This window comes from Meriones unguiculatus, chromosome 17 (assembly GCF_030254825.1).
Source record: "Meriones unguiculatus strain TT.TT164.6M chromosome 17, Bangor_MerUng_6.1, whole genome shotgun sequence".
Classification (NCBI taxonomy): domain Eukaryota; kingdom Metazoa; phylum Chordata; class Mammalia; order Rodentia; family Muridae; genus Meriones; species Meriones unguiculatus.
The window spans coordinates 66437138-66453841 of NC_083364.1; the positions used below are offsets into that span (position 1 = coordinate 66437138).

Below are 16704 nucleotides of genomic sequence, written 5' to 3' on the forward strand. Positions count from 1 at the left end.
TCAATTAGGCCAACTGATCACACCTAAAATTAAAAGGGAGAAATTATAAGCAGGTAAGTGTGGTGGTGGTGGTGTGTGTGTGTAAGCTGCAAGTGCCTAGCTCTGAAAAAAAAGAGAAAATGTTTTTTTGGGTATTTTTTTTTTTTTTTTTAGAAAACTTGTACTGAAGAGTGGCCCATGCCTGTAATCCCTGAACTCTGGGAGGCAGAGGCAGGTGGATCTCTGTGAGTTTGAGGCCAGCTTGGTCTACAAAGTGAGTCCAGGACAGCCAAGGCTACACAGAGAAACCCTGTCTTCAAAAAAAAAAGTGTCCCCTCACCTAGCCCCCAAATAAGATTTCTATAACTCAGAACTCAAATTTGTTTTCTTCCTTACTTACTAAGTAGAATCCCAAGCATGAATTAATCTTTTGTTGTTTTTTTATTGTTAAGGTCTAACATTCTTTGTGGATAGGGATGTCTAAACAAGCTGCAAGAAGCCTACACTATGTGTTGGAGGTTGGGCAGGATTTCTAGCCCCACCCACTAGCTGCAGGTCAGGACAATCTATTGAGACTTTTGAATGCCCTGAGGAAAACAAAATTCTTCAAAACGGAGACAGAAAATGTAGTTGCTTTACAAATCATTGCTTCATTCATCAGGAGCATCTTACTTACAAACAGACTAAAATGCAAAAATGGTAACATTTTACAATATTCTCTGAAGATTATTATGAGAGTAAGCTATCAACTGTCCAAAAATTAGATTATCTCTAATGCTCCTCTTAAACCCACAGAGGATTTTGCATCACAGAAATATTAATAGCTTATTTCTTTACGCCTACCTACGTGGACGAACATAGAGGCTTTATGTTCACTATGTCCATTCTCTCATTTTATAGCTTGTCATCTTCCAGGGGTAGCTGTCAAGTCCATGGTAATACAAAATAATTTTACAGTCTACTTTAACCTATCAGATTATTTCCAGATATGTCTCATTTTAATCACTCTAGTACTAAAACTAAAAATGAAGTATTTTAGCTTACTTAGTTTATAATATATGACCAAAGCCAAATTATTATAGGTTTTAGGAATTGAGTGAATGCTTCCCACACCTAACAAGTCAAGGGAGAAAATAATGATGTTTCTTCAAATAACTTTTACTACTTTGTTACTATATAACAAAATATCCTTTTAACCTTTTTAAAATGGGTTTTTGTTTTGTTTTGTTTATTACTGTTTTGAAACACAGTCTCTCTACATAGCCCTGGCTGTCCTAGATATCACTATGTAGACCAGGGTGACCTCCAACTGCCTCTGCCTCCTGTGTGCAGGCATGGATTAAAAGCTGTTCCACCATGCCTGAGTCCTTTTTAACTCTTGTATCTGTGCTTCCTTGAGTACTTTCAGGATTGTTTTGCCCCCGGCCTGTCATTAACTTTTCACCACTCTATCCCATCCACACCAAACAATTCAACCTATGTGTTTGATCATTTTAATTTACCTTTCAGTAGATATCAAAGAATTCAAATCCCAGCTTGTTTTTCCTTTGGAATCTAAGAAAAGTTAAATTGTTTAGGCTTCAAATTCTGCTATGGAACTTGTTATCTAAAAGTTAAGAGTTAATAGTCTCTCAGTAAAAGTTACCTTCCCCTCCCTTTCATATCAAAGCACATTAAGTATAGGGTAAGCACCCATTCTACTGAAGCATTTCTGAGCAAATAACTAACAAAAGCCAAGGGAGGGGGTAATTAGAGGAAATTAGTCCATGGAGTTTTTATTTTACTTTTCTTTAAAAGAACTGTTTCCAGGCTGGAGATGACTCAGTGGTTAAAAGCACTGTCTGCTCTTCCAGAGGTGTCCGGAGTTCAATTTCCAGAAATCACACGGTGGCTTACAACCATCTATACTAGAAGCTGGATGCCCTCTTCTGGCATGTAGATGTACATACAGATAGAACACTCATATGAGTAAAATAAATAAAATTTTAAAAAAAGAAAAAGGGCTGTTCATTTCTCTCTCCTGTAACCACAACTACTGCCAAGGAATTTTTATTCATATTTCCCTCAAAAAGGAAAGAGATAAACTTCTCAGTATTACTAAACTGTATATATAATTCATTTTTTTAGCTTAATGCCACTACGATTATTTATTTTACATTATTTTAATTATCAATTTAATTAAATATTAAATTGTCTTTTTAAAAGTTACTTGTGATTAAGTAATCTGCTAAAAATGAAAATTATTTAATATTACTATTAGTAAACAATAGAATCCTAATTTTAAAAGCATTGATCTTTGTAAAGATCTTTGATCCAGTTATATAAGCCTGTTTTCCTTACTGGCAAATCAAACAATTAACATAGTTATATTTTATTAAATAGTAGATGAGATGTAACTTATTATATGTGATTCTTTCATTCCGCTTAAAATACGTAAAAAACATACATACATATAATATATAAAGCTCTCTTGCAAATAGAAACAGAACAGGAACAAAGAATGACTTCTATAGCAGATTTAAATGCTCTGAAAGAGATAATAAAGTTTCAGGGAAAAAAATGGTAATATCAATGTATGCTGATACAGTATTCATAATTCAGCTATATAAAGTGACGTTCACTTCATTTTTCCTGTTCAATTTTAGTCCTGGCTATTCATAACTTAGAATTAAAAAAAAAATAGCTAACTTCATTTGTTCTTAAAACATTTTAAAGTCAACAATCAGAATCTGATTTTGTTTTGATTACTGATTCAGGGTCTCACCATATAATCCATGCAGTCCTTGATCTTGTGCTCCTGGTGAACCACAGGAGCAATCATAGTTTTTTTTCATAAACTAAATCTGCTTGTTTGGTCTTAAAAAATTAACTTCAAAAAGAAATTTAAGGTGGGGGGCTAGAGTGAAGCCGAAACAGAGAGAACTAAGTTGTTCTTTTAAACAGGAAATGTGAGTGTGTCCTGAAACAATAACATTTGTTTCAGAATATAGTTAAAATATCAAGCACATGCTAATTTTTCTAACTTTGAAGTTCCTAGGTATACATAGTCAACAAACATAAGGGCTGCTAAACATTAAACATGTAGTTAGAAGAGAGACACTCTAAAAATCAAGACACTGAACTTCAGTGAACATCAATGGTGAAGATGAAAACACGTTTTCGAGAAAGTCACTAAATAAGTCGGTCAGTCCTGTTAGTGCACGCTTGTGATCGATCCCAGCGCTTGGGGAAGCAGAGGCAGGGTGATCTCTATGCGTTCTAGGCAAACCTGTTCTACAAAGTGAGTCCAGGACAACCAAAACTACACAGAGAAACCCTGTCTGGGGAAAAAAGAAAAAAAAGTCAATACATAGAGAAAAATGGTAAAGATATACACAGTCTACACCCAGACTGTTTCGACCTTCAAACTAATTTATCTATGATATTGTCAGAAAACTTGACAAAAGAAATATTTTAATCATTAGGAACTTATCCAAAAATATCAACTTATATCCTTTCTTTCCCCTTAAATGCTTGGCAGGGCGTAAAATGAAATGTCAACAAATTTAATGCCCATCCTCTTGTTGTTCGATTGGGCACCTGTGACCAGAATGAAATTAACGGCTAACTGACCCAAACCTTCCATGTATTTACCCAGTTAAAACTATCCCAATTGACAAAAAAGGAAACTGAGGCATAGCGATTAAGTATGTTGTATAGGCAAACAGCTAAGAAACAGTAGAGCCAGAACTTGAACTCCATGTGCACAATAAGAAGCGTTTTTAAAGGTAGTATGAAAAAAGTATCTTTTTTTAAAAGAAGCAAGCGTTGCAAATGTTTAAAAAAAAATTGTATTACAAATGTATGCGGATGAGAATGCAGATTACACAAACTTTATCCCTAAACACGTAGGCTGTTTCTATATTTGCTCACAATTAAATACAAAACTACATTCAATCCTAAAAGCAGTCCGCAGGAAAAAGGAAGTAATTTATTGTCATTTTTCCGATACGGAATTTAACAGACTAACCAAAAAAACACATAATTTAAAGGATGGGGGAGGGGTGGGGTAACAGAGCAATAGTTTCAGAAAAACGACTTTCTCTGTGTGCAGTTAATTAGGAAACAGTGTATTTGTCAGAGAAGGAGATCAAAAAAGGGGAAAGATGACAATCACTCCAACAACGTCCCACACCCAAAACACGCCCCCCACCACACACACACACACACCTCGGGGGTGGGGGTGGGGAGCGGAGTAGCTAACGGTTGGCCAGTGAGGCCAACTGAAGAGCTGGCCCAGAAGGACCTAGTGAGGGAATGACAGGAGACCCTCGCAGCGGGGGAGGGGTGGCGATGACAGGAGGGCAGGCAGCGGGGCGACAGCGTGCTTGGTTGGCGTCTCCGAAAAGGAGAATGCGGGGGACCGGGGTCTTGAGAGAAAGGCAGGGGAGCCCGGCCGGAGTGAGAGGAACCGGGGCAGGGAAGGAGTCAAAGGCGGGACCCCTCCGGCACGAAGGCGGTCTGCGTGAGGCTCGGCATGTCAGGACGCGGTTCTTCCCCGCTGACCGTCCCGCGTCCGGCCCCTCCGCCACCACAAACTCACTTTCTTCCGCACCCCCGAAGTCCGCAAGCCGCCCCCCGGCCCGCTCCCCGTCCCCCCACCGCCGAGCCGGAGAGGCGCAGAGTGGGCACCGGGGCTCCCCGGACGCCCTCTCCGCCCGGACACAGCCCAGATCCGTGGGCCACAAGGCCACGAGCCGCGCACAGGCCCAGGAGCCCGGTGACAAGTCGGAGCGGCCGACGGGCGCCTCACCTGACAGAAACGTCGGCAGTAATCCCGACTGCTGATCCCGACGCCGCCGCCACAGCCGCTGCTGCCGGCGCCCCCTCCGCCGTCGCCCGCGGCTCGGAGCCCCACGGGGACCGGGGGAGACTCCACAATGGCCACGAGCTCTTCCCCGAGGCGCTCGGCCTCTTGGTCGCTCTCTTCCTCCGCCATGAGGCTCTCGCCGCCCAGCGCGTACCCAACCCCTGCGCCGCCGCCGCCGCCGCCGCCGCTGCCTCGGCTAACCTCCTCCTCCCCTAGTCCCCTCCTCCTTTCCCTCCGCCCCAGCCGGACAGGGCCGCTCCGCCGGGCTCCACTTCCGGCTCCGCCCACCCACGCCCCCAGCTCTCACTGGAGGAAGGGAGCCGCCAATCATAGGCGTGCCCACCCCGCCCTCCTATTGGCTAGGATGGCCGTCTGTTTGACAGTCCTGCCGTCTGTTGGTCGGCGCGGCTCGGCGGTTGCTGAGGTCCGCCTACGAGCTCTGCCATAGGGCGCGCCGGAGGACGGGGCGCGGCGGGGGACACGGCGGCCGCGGCGGGTTTCGCTCGGGCGGCGGCGGCGACGGCGACGGCGGCGACGACGGCGGCGGCGACGGCGGCGGCGGCAGCGGCGGCGGCGGGAGCAGCAGCGGCCGCGGCGGGACCTCCTTCATCCCGTTGCTCTGCCTCTCCCCGCTCCTCTCTCGGTTCCCGGCGAGGGCCGGCGCACTTCCCCTGACGGCGGCCCGCTCCTACGGTCCCGAAGAGCTGGGAAGGCGGAAGGTGGGCTTGGCCGTTGGTGCGGGCGGCGGGCCGGGGCCTCCGGGCAGCGGGGGGCAGGGGGGGAGCCGGGGGCGGGGCCGGCGGCCGGAGCCGCGGGAGGGAGGGAGGGGACGGGCAGCCTGACAGCAACGGCTGCGGCCGGCGCTCGCCGCCCCCTCCCCGGGGACCGCCGGCCGGGTCGGCCGCCGAATTCTCGGGGCCCGGCGGGCAGCCGGGACGCGGCGCCGGCCCGCAGACGGGATCGCGGCGCCGGGGCGCCACCCCGGCCGGCGCGGCGGGAGGAGGCTGTCTAGACGTCGGGCGGCCCGCGCCCGCCTTCCCCGCCCCCACGGGAGTCTCGGGCCTGCGGAGCTCGCGGGCCGCGGGGCGCCCGCCGGGGCCCTTGCAGTGCGGAGCTGGCTTGACCCCTGAGCTTACGAACCGGACACCGGGGACCGAGACTCACCTGTGTGGCCAGTGGCCCCGGACGCTCGGCTGCGGGCCTGCGCTCCATCTTTCCCGCCCCTCCACCATCTTTCTTTTCTGTTTGTTTTTGTGTTTTACAGTAAAGGCATGACTTCCCGGCGCCTCAGGGAAAATAGGGTGCAAGCCCAGAAACTGTTTCCCCACCACCACCTGTTGAAAAACTGATTCGAAGGCGTCTCCGGGTCTGAACAAACGGAAAGTTGCTAGGATTGGATGCGTCTGTAGTTTTGCACCGGAAAACCTTCACTATTTAATATCAAGGAAAAAAATTGGAAATTAAACTGGTAAACATTTCGACTTGAAAACTTCTGAGCAGTTTAGTTTTGCTCTAGTGAACTGCTGCTTAGCTTTGTTTGCTCTTGACGCTTAACTTTTTAACTTCCTCTTTTGTTTAAAGTATTTCTGACTTCTGAAAATACATGTAACCAAGATCTTGGCCTCTCTAGAGGTGATTATTTGCATCGGCAGTATCAATAACAAACCTTTCAAGTTAAAAGACCGGAAAAGTGCAGGCCTCACTTGCACTTGCTAAGTTTGCGGTCCAAGTACTTAAATGTACTTGCACAGAAAAGATTGTAAGCTGTACCCCAGAACAAGACTCGGGGTTTTTCAGAACTGTCTTATAGCTGCTACTGGTTACTAGAACAGGTTTGTTTCATAGGTAGAAAATACTTGTAGAAGTTGCAGGCCTTGGTAATGGTAATTCTCTGAGTATTGGGCAAGATTCATCATCTTGTCTGTCTTTTCTGTTGGGGAAAACCTATACTCTAACACAAAATGTGACAAGAAAGACTTGTGTGCCAAAGATGTGATCGGGTGGAAGTCCACAAGAAATTAATGTTTAATTCTATACTTTCTGTATCTTAACAGACTTGCTAGGTCCTCTATTTTGGGTCCATAAGTTTCCTTAACATACTGACAAAAGTTGAAAGAATCTTGGTATTTCCCAGCAGGTAGACAGATGGAATGGCATCCTCCATGGTTTGATATTTTACTCATAAAAACTAATTCTCAGACATATTTAGAGATACTTCTTTAAAAACAAAATTATTCTATTTGAAATTTATCATTCAATTTAGTATCTTAAGTCTGGATTATTATAAGAAGTTACCTCAGAGGCATGGTCCCAGGGTTGCAAAACAATGAAAGTGCATGCATTATCTTGGGTTTTTAGTGCTTGTAAGTTTATAAAGCTGATGGTCCCATGACAGATTTTAAGAAGTTTGTTGGACTGGTGAGATGACTGAAGAGTAAAGGTACAAAGGGAGTTCCAGCTTCCTCTAGTTGTCCTCTGAGCTCCTCACATGTGCCATGGCATGGGTGCTCTCACCACACATTTGCATATACATGCATACACCGTAAATGCAGGAAGTAAAAAGCAGCCAGGTGTCATAGCGCATGCCTGTAATCCCGACAACTCAGGACGCTTAGGAGGTTTTCACATGAAAGCCAGTCTGGACATCAGGGGTTTTTTCTGGTTTGGTTTTGGTTTTCTGAAGCTTGTTATTAGGCTAAATTGAGTATTAAGCTGTTTCTAAATTATATATTTGGATAAATAGTTACTTAGGTTTTTGTTTTTATTACTTGATTTTTGGCTTTTTTCTGTTTTGTGTTTTTTTGTTGTTGTTTGGTTTGGTTTGGTTTGGTTTTCTTTGCTGGGGTCAAACCCAGAACTTGGCTCATGCTAGGCAGTTCTCTGCCACTAATGTACACCCAGCCATTCATTTCCTTTTTCAAACATCAAGTTTTGATTGACTCCCTCTCACATACTGGACACATATTAAGAGAAATGAAATAACTTATTTTGCCAGGCATGGTGTCATGTACTTTTAATCCCAGCACTCAGCAGGCAGCAAAGATAGGTCAATCTATATGTCTACATAGTGAGACCCTGTCTTTGTTTTATTTTTGAAGACAGGGTTTCTCTGTAACCCTGGCTGTGCTGGAACTAACTCTGTAGAACACGCCTGCCTCCACCTCTGGAGTGCTGGTATTTAAAGGCATGCACCACCTGGCAGTGAGATCCTGTCTTAAATAAGTAAATACTTTTTTCAACTATGTATAGGCCTCAAGCTTTAATACCATTGTAAATAGTTGCACTTACTTTATGCTTTTTGTTGGTTTTTGTTTATTTCTTCAGAAAACAAGTTTTTCTACCAAGTTGAGTTCTCAAAAGTTTCCCCAGCAAGAAGTTCTTTAACTTGAAGTTATGTCTAACTTGGCCAAGATTAGCATTATTACTACTCGAATGTTTGCTGTGATTGTGATTTTCTACAAGATAGATAGAGAATAAGTTGAGTTACTTCTTCATAAATCTAATTTATTTGTCATAAAAATCAAGGTATTAGGAAGTTGGACTAGCAGGTTAGGTGTTTCCTGTGCAAGTATGTGGACTTGAGTTCAGATTCCCAGTGTCTATGTAAAAGCTGGTCTCAGCAGTATGTGTCTGTAATCCCAGATCTCGATTTTGTTAGAGATGCTATTCAGAAACAGTTAGATATACATATAGGTATGTACCACGAGCACACAAATGTTAAGGAATGTTAAACTACTTTCTGATGGTTTGCTTCAGTTTTGTCTTCCTTGAATATTTCAGATGAGATCTAAAAAAACAAAATGTATTGATAAATGTAAAAACCTTCATGGTAAAATTAAATAACAGAATTTTCAGGAAACAAAAGAGAAAAACAACAACAAAAAGAAAACAAGACAATCTACAAATTAAATTAATTGTGAACCACTTCCTGGTTTTCACATTTATAATGCATGTTATATAAAGACCTCTTAAGAATGACCTTACTTCAGTTCCAGCTGAGCTCAAAGGTAATCTTTAAACCATGGGAATTTAACTAAAAAAGAAAGTCCTCAACTTGTTTTCAGAGAAAGAGAAGGACTTGCTTTGTTTCTGCATGATGTCAGTGGACTTGTTAACAACAAAAATACTATAATTATGCTACCTACAAGTAGAATTAAAGGGAAAAAAATTAACCCGTGATGTCTGCATTTCAATAATCTACAATTGCAAAACATTATCCAAAGAATCTTAAGGGTATCAAGCCTCCATTTAAACTATTAGGCAATCAATTTGTGATAGTATACCTACTAACACATCAAAATCATTTTAGTCTCAGGGATAAAGCACTTTACTGGAGTTTTCAGATAAAAGACATACACCCAGCAAATTGAATAAAGGACTTTTGGGGGACACTGGGGATTATTGCATTAACTTTGGTCGGTCTTGTGGGGAATGATTGGAGAGAAGCTTTAAACTTTTACTCTTCAAAAAGCATTGAAAACCCAAATTTTATTAACTAATTCTAGAATGAACTATTACCATAATGCTTACATCTTTCTCTTGTCTTAGAAGAACTTCATTCAGAGTCAAAATGGAACGATTCGTTGTGACAGCACCACCTGCTCGGAATCGTTCTAAAACTGCTTTGTATGTGACCCCTCTGGATCGAGTCACGGAGTTTGGTGGTGAGCTTCATGAAGATGGAGGAAAACTCTTCTGCACTTCTTGCAATGTGGTGCTGAATCATGTTCGCAAGTCTGCTATCAGTGACCACCTTAAGTCAAAGACTCACACAAAGAGGAAGGCAGAGTTTGAAGAGCAGAATGTGAGAAAGAAGCAGAGGCCCCTGACCGCATCCCTTCAGTGCAACAGTACTGCGCAGACAGAGAAAGGCAGTGTTATCCAGGACTTTGTGAAAATGTGCCTGGAAGCCAACATCCCCCTGGAGAAGGCTGATCATCCCGCAGTCCGAGCGTTCCTGTCTCGACATGTGAAGAATGGAGGATCCATACCTAAGTCAGACCAGCTGAGGAGAGCATATCTGCCTGATGGATATGAGAATGAAAATCAGCTCCTCAACTCACAAGATTGTTGACAAGGCAGTTATGACCATTGTGATCAAGATAAATAATGTGGAGTATTAAAGTTAATGTGTTGATTGTGTGGTTCATTTTTATATTTATTTCATTTAAAATCATGTGATACAGAATAGTTTTGCAATGTGTATATAGTTGCAGGTAAAAGAAAAAAACCTCACTGCAAAACTTATTGCTAATTTTAGTCACCGATGCTGTAAAGCAAAACTTAGCTATAGAGTGTTTTAGGCTATCTGAAACCTGGTGGTTATCTTGAAAACTGATGGGTTTTCTCCAGAAGTGTTTGTGCATGGAAGAACTTCCCTGCAGTGTAGCCTTGTTGCCATGTATGATTATTTCTTGTGAGGTTACTTAATTACTTGGATTGAGAACTAGCCTAGAAAATTGAAGCTGCTACCAGGCTATACCCTTCACAGGAACTGAAGTTCAAGGTCTTTTCATAAGGCCTGAAATGTTAGAGCTTGAGAGCTCCAGGAGAAATGACTGTTCAAACTACATTTTATTTGTATGTGAAATAATTGCCTAACCTTCACTTCCTCACAGTCTCTCCTTTTTAAAGACATATTTGGTAGCAGCTTCAAGTGACCAAAAGACTAAAATCTCTCTTAATATCTTTGCCAAAAGCCATGGGGGATTTTGCAGTGATGAGATTTTAGTCTCAAACTATGAACACAAATTTTTGAACCATAGTTTTCATGTTAAATACCATCTTGGATTTGCAAACTTTTTATGTCTTGGTATTGAAAGACTACAGAACTGATCTTTTCATTTAAATACACTGTGGTTCAGTTTTCTCTTTTTACAGGGACTTAATAGTTACTTTTTGGCTGACAACAAATAAGAAAATTGCTTTCTATACATTAATTTTTCCATAAGATTTTATAAGAGTTTATTTAGGTAAATAGACTAGAAATGAGTTTTAATTTCACTTTTACTGCTTTGCCTTTGGTGATGCAGGTTTTAAAACTTGGATGCTAAACAGTTGTCTAGAAAATGAGGCAAGAATTCTATAGTAGAAATAAAGCAGAATGCTGCTTAGCTGTTTGAGTCAGGAAATAATCAGTTCTGTTAAAGGTCAACCATGTTTAGGTTCTCTGAACCTCTTCTGTAAGCTTTTTAGAAGTAAATTAGCTCGGATAAGCCCTCGTCATCAGATCCGAATTATATTTTTTAAAAGTTTAGTAACTGAAGACTTAGATTAGAGCTTTAATATAAAAAAATCAAATAGTTGAAAACATTGAAGTTATATTTCTATTGTAAATCAGTGGCAAGATGTCCCGATTGACTTGGAGTTATCTTTGAGGTCATTGTGCCACAAATTTCCATTAAACAAAAAGCCAAAGTTAATTTAAAAAAAATATTATCTGTGGGGTTTTGTTTTTGGTTTTTGAAACAGGGTGTTTCTTCAGAGCCCTGGATGTCCTGGAACTCATTCGAGGCTAGCCTCGAGCTCCACCTGCCTCTTTATTCCCTCCTGAATGCTGGGATTAAAGGCGTGTACCACCACGCCCAGCAATAATTTGTGTTTTTAAGAAAAGCTTGTCTTAAGGATCTTTTGTAGATTTAACATTCCCAATTCCGGTTGTCAAAGTGACCACTTGCTTTGTTATTATTTTAAAAGCCTGCTATGGAAGAAAAAAAAAAAAAATCAGTCCTCAAAATTGCAGTTTCTACTTTCTCATGTTTGGCTATATTCATGTAGCAGATAAATGCCTAGACTAGTCGTTTACTGACTGCAGTTGGGAAAGTACACAGAGAACAGCAGCAAAGTGTAAACAGTGATTGCTTCTACTTCCTCAAAGAATTTGCAGGCAACCATGTTTAAATTGCCTAAGATGATAGAAAATCAAAGCAACTAAAGAAATGGAGTTTTGTACCACTATTTTAAGAATAAAAACAATCATATTTTTCAGGATTCCATGGGATTTGGACTATTCCCAATTGTCTGGGACTATGCACTATCGGTAAACATGGCAGAACAAGTGTCTAGTCTAGTAACATGCTTAATGTACTAGGAAAAATAATTTGCCTTTGCACTTATTACTGATTTCACAGTTACTTAGTTCCTACAGAACTTTTTTTCTGGGCTTGCAACTATTCTTCCACTTTCACATCTCTAGGGGCATAGTTCATTCTGTTAGGTTGTATCATGTCCTTAGAATGAGGTTTCCAACCCCTTGGGGGAAAGTTAGTATTAATGTTTCTTCACTGATTATGAAAGTTTGTTTCTTGGAACTGGTTAAATTTGTCTCATAAATAACTGGTTATAGTAGCCTGCTCAAACTGGTAAAGGTTTGCAAAACTGATTGGCATGTTAGATAACATTAGACTGTCTAAGGCGTGAGCTACTTGAGAGAGGCAAAGTGAACTTGTGTACAGAAGCTTTCAATCTTCATTATATAGTGGTAGTATGATGCTATACTATTGGACCAATAGCAGCTCTTTTTTTATAAGTTGGATGCGTTATCACAAGCTTTGTAATGTTTCATTTATAAACTACCTTAAACACATGCTTACCTGTTAATGTTTTCTTACCGTAGTATGTCTTCCAGAACCTCACTATATCTTGACAGTAAATAGTTCTAGCTTGTTGAATTTCTGTTAGTTTCTTTTTCATTATCTGTGGCATATAGCAAGCCTGAAAAGTATTGTAATCATTTTTTTTTTACAGAGTGAGAAATTAGATTGTGTATGAGAGCCTATATAGTTATTTTATCCATTATCTTTGATTAAGGCTTTCAAATATTATTTAGTAAATGCTACTTCCAGTTAATGCCTGTGGCCCTACTGAATTTTAAGGGATCAGAAAACTTCTACCAAGTTTTACATCTTACTGTTTTATACAGTTGAATGTCTGCTTGGTAATGTTCTGAAGTTGGAAGTATAGTTGGCAAGATTCCCAAGCTAAAACTTCAGCCTGAAAGAAGTTGTACATGAAAGTTAACCAGTACATAAAAGCAAATTAAATTTAAGGTGACCTAAAACAAAGGCCAGAAACATGTTTTCATTTGATTCTTAGTCTTTGTAAGGGCTCTCTGTGTTTGACTTACCTCAACTGCTATTCAGTGAGGATGGATCACCTTAAAATAATTGATTTGCATGGAGGGTAAGTTCTATAGTTTCCATAATGGATTGCTTTGGCTTTTGGTCAGCATTGCTGAAAATGTGAAGTGGCTATCCTAAACCTTGGTTGATCTCAACCCATACTCACAGATTGCTGAGGTAACTACAGTCCTTTACCTAGTGCTATTCTACTTGTATCCAGAATACTGTATTAAAATTTTACTATGTTAATTTTCGTATTCCTGTGCTTATTTTTTACTTTTGCTCATGCACGTATTTTAGTATGAATGTGTTGCTTTTTAAAAGTTTGTGACATTTAGAAATAAATTTCAAAAAAGTTTCTAAAGTTTTTGAAATGTTTTGTGAGCCACTGACAAACATTTCGTTTTGCCTACTGAATTTTGATTTTAAACCACTCATTTCTCCTGTTTGTAGTGTTAACCTTTTCTTAAGCCACAGTACCATCATAGCTTCAAACTGCCCTGTTCCAAAATACTATAGGCACTGGGTAAGTTCTGTCAACATTTTAATGGGGACATTTTACTTTACAAGTATTATGAGAGGCCTGAGATATGGCTCAGTGGTTGAAGAGGACTCATTGCGCTTATGCAGGGGTCCCAGCACCCACACTGATTGACTAAGAAAAGCCTATAACTCCAGCTCCAGGGGATCCAACACACTCTTTTAGCTTCCTCAGGCACCTACATACAGGTGCTTATAAATTCACACAGACAGACATAAACATAAACTTCAAGAATGTCATGACCACAGGCAGGACATTTCAAAATACATGTGGGTATGTGTATACTTTGTATCTTGTATGTTTTGTAAACTCATCAACTAGGATAAAATTCTTTCAATAATTTTACAAGCTTTGACATGCTCCTAGCCTCTGTTCACATCTGTAACAAAGAGAACAATGAAAGAGTTCTGTGTTTTGTTTTTTCTGAAACCAGAATGGTAGAAAAGATCTTTAGAAATCAATCCATACTATTCAGTTTTATGTTCGAGAACTGTCCTCAGGTTTTCCAAAGAACCTTGTCTTATTAAAAGTAACCTAAAGCCTGGTGGTGGTGGCACACACCTTTAATCCCTTGTACTCAGGAGGCAGAGGCAGTCGAAGCTCCAAGTTTGAGGCCAGCCTGGTCTACAGAGCTGCATGACAGCCAAAGCCACACAAAACACACACACACACACACACACACACACAAAGGCAAAAACTTGTATGCAGTGTACCTGGTTCTGTATATGGTGGCATACAGAAATGTCTCTCCTCAGGACTCAAGTGCAGTGGCTTGCTACAAGAAAATACACCTTAGTTTCTAGGCAGCTATGAAACATTTCTCATGAGACTTGCTACTAGGCAAGTTTTTGTCTGGATCCTCAAAAGAATTGTGTTTTTAAAAAGCCACAAAAAAAAAAAAAAAACAACAAAACTGGATATCTGCAGGCATCTATCTTTTAGAAATCTGTCATTCTACATTGTTGAAAATGTGTTATTAATGTTTATTATTAATCCATACATTATTACAGTGGTTAATTATTAGACCTGCTACCATGTCAATAAAAGACAGACACCTGTTAGATTTTTTAATGTGCCTATACATTGGACTGGCCAGAAACTAGACTCTGCCTAAGCTACCTTTTACCTCCCAGCCCCACATCCTAAACCAATTGATCTAATAATTCCTAGCTGGGCTACTTTCCATCAAATAACCCACAAATACTTGCACATGTTTCTCATTTGGCCTGCTGCTCTCCATAATGAATCCTCAGAGTAAACTCCTCCTAGCTGTGTGGATCTTTTTTTTTAATTTTTCATATTAATTACAGTTTATTCACTTTGTATCCCAGCTGTAGCCCCCTCTCTCATTCCCTCCCATCCCACCCTCCCTCCCTTATCTACTCTCAAGCCCCTCTCCAAGTCCACTGATAGGGGAGGTCCTCCTCCTTTTCCATCTGACCCTAGCTTATCAGGTCTCAGTGGGGACTGGCTGCATTGTCCTCCTCTGTGGCCTGGAAAGGCTGCTGCCCCCTCAGGGGGAGGTGATCAAAGAGCCAGCCACTAAGTTCATGTCAGAGACAGTCCCTATTCCTATTACTAGGGAGCTCACTTGGATACTGATCGGCCATGGGCTACATCTGTGCAGGGGTTCTGGGTTATATCCATGAATGGTCCTTGTTTGTAGTATCAGTCTCAGAGAAGACTCAGATATTTTGGTTCTGTTGCTCTCCTTGTGGAGCGCCTCCTCTCCAGGTCTTACTATCTCCCCCTTCTTTCATAAGATTCCCTGCACTCTGCCCAAAGTTTGGTTATGAGTCTCAGCATCTGCTTTGACACCCTGCAGGATAGAGTCTTTCAGAGGCTCTCTGTGGTAGGCTCCTATCCTGTTTCCTATTTTCTCCTTCTTCCAATGTCCATCCCATTTGTCTTTCTGAGTGAGGATTGATCATCTTACCCAGGGTCATCCTTCTTGCTTAGCTTCTTTAGGTGTACAAATTTTAGTGTCTTCATCCTATATTATATGGCTAATACCCACTTATAAGTGAGTGTATACTGTGTGTGTGTGTGTGTGTGTGTGTCTTTCTGCTGCTTCTGGGATATCTCACTCAGGATGATCTTTTCTAGATCCCACCATTTGCCTGAAAATTTCATGATTTCCTTGTTTTTAATTGCTGAGTAGTATTCCATTGTGTAAAAGTACCAAAATTTCTGTATCCATTCCTCTGTCTATGGACATCTGGGTTGTTTCCAGGTTCTGGCTATTATGAATAATGCTGCTACAAACATGGTTGAGCAAATGTCCTTGTTTTATACTTGAGTATATTTCTGATATATGCCTATGAGTACTACAGCTGAATATTGAGGAAGCACTATTTCTAATTGTCTGAGAAAGTGCCAGATTGATTTCCAAAGTAGTTGAAGAAGTTTACATTTCCACCAGCAATGGAGGAGGGTTCTCCTTTTTCCACGTCACCTCCAGCATATATTGTCACTTGACTTTTGATCTTAGCTATTCTGATGAGTGTAAGGTGAAATCTCAGGGTTGTTTTGAGTTGCATTTCCTTGATGACTAAGGACACTGAGCATTTCTTTATCTGTTTCTCTGCCATTTGATATTCCTCAATTAAGAATTCTCTGTTTAGCTCTGTACCCCATTTTTTAATTGAATTACTTGATTTGTTGCTTTTTAACTTCTTGAGTTCTTTATATATTCTGGATCTTAGCCCTCTGTCAGATATAGGGTTGGTGAAGGTCTTTTCCCAGTCTGTAGGCTGTCATTTTGTTCTGATGACAGTGTCTTTTGCTTTACAGAGCTTTTCAGTTTCATGAGGTCCCATTTATTGATTGTTGATCTTAGAGCCTGTGCTGTTGGTGTTCTGTTCAGGAACACCTGTGGCAATGAGTTCAAAGCTCTTCCCACTTTTTCTTCTAATAGATTTAGTGTGTCTGGTTTTATGTTAAGATCTTTGATCCATTTAGATTTCAGTTTTATGCAGGGTGATAAATATTTGTTTGCATTTTTGTACATTTAGATATCCAGTGAGATCAGCAGAAGGTACAGTTCTTAATACCTTGCAGGTTTAAAAATAACTTCATTATTCCCTCACAATTAACTGAAAGTTTGCTAAGTTGGTTGAAAATAATTTCCTTTTGGTGGGAAGCCTGGCATTATTTTATAAACAGAAATAATAGCCCATAGCCTATGTGTTAGAATATGAAGTTTGGTGTTTTTC

At 41.0% G+C, this 16704-nt stretch overlaps 3 protein-coding genes across 5 annotated transcripts in view; 1 reads left to right on the plus strand and 2 right to left on the minus strand.

Annotated features, from left to right (window-relative positions):
* The window catches only part of Znf654 (zinc finger protein 654), a 62519-nt gene extending 57538 nt beyond the window's left edge, over positions 1–4981 (minus strand). For both annotated transcript variants that reach the window (XM_021659660.2, XM_021659659.2), the window contains exon 1: positions 4772–4981. In XM_021659660.2, coding sequence (XP_021515335.1) covers positions 4772–4957 — 186 coding nt within the window. In that variant the 5' untranslated portion in view covers positions 4958–4981. The remainder of the gene's footprint in view (positions 1–4771) is intronic.
* A 206-nt stretch (positions 4982–5187) lies between these two features.
* LOC110562781 (transcription initiation factor TFIID subunit 4-like) lies at positions 5188–6040 on the minus strand. Its single transcript, XM_021659657.1, has 2 exons — positions 5993–6040; positions 5188–5928 (listed from the first exon to the last, which is right to left on the minus strand). Exons 1-2 carry the CDS (start codon positions 6038–6040, stop codon positions 5188–5190), a joined length of 789 nt encoding a protein of 262 aa, XP_021515332.1.
* Positions 5408–13197, plus strand: Cggbp1 (CGG triplet repeat binding protein 1). 2 transcript variants are annotated; one of them, XM_021659662.2, is made up of 3 exons: positions 5408–5547; positions 6093–6296; positions 9377–13197. In XM_021659662.2, the coding sequence occupies exon 3, from the start codon at positions 9399–9401 to the stop codon at positions 9900–9902; it is 504 nt and encodes a 167-aa protein (XP_021515337.1). In that variant the 5' UTR covers positions 5408–5547; positions 6093–6296; positions 9377–9398; the 3' UTR covers positions 9903–13197. The 2 variants fall into 2 exon arrangements, with proteins under 2 accessions (XP_021515337.1, XP_021515338.1); XM_021659663.2 differs by having other exon boundaries at positions 9380–13197.
* Positions 13198–16704: the final 3507 nt, after the last annotated feature.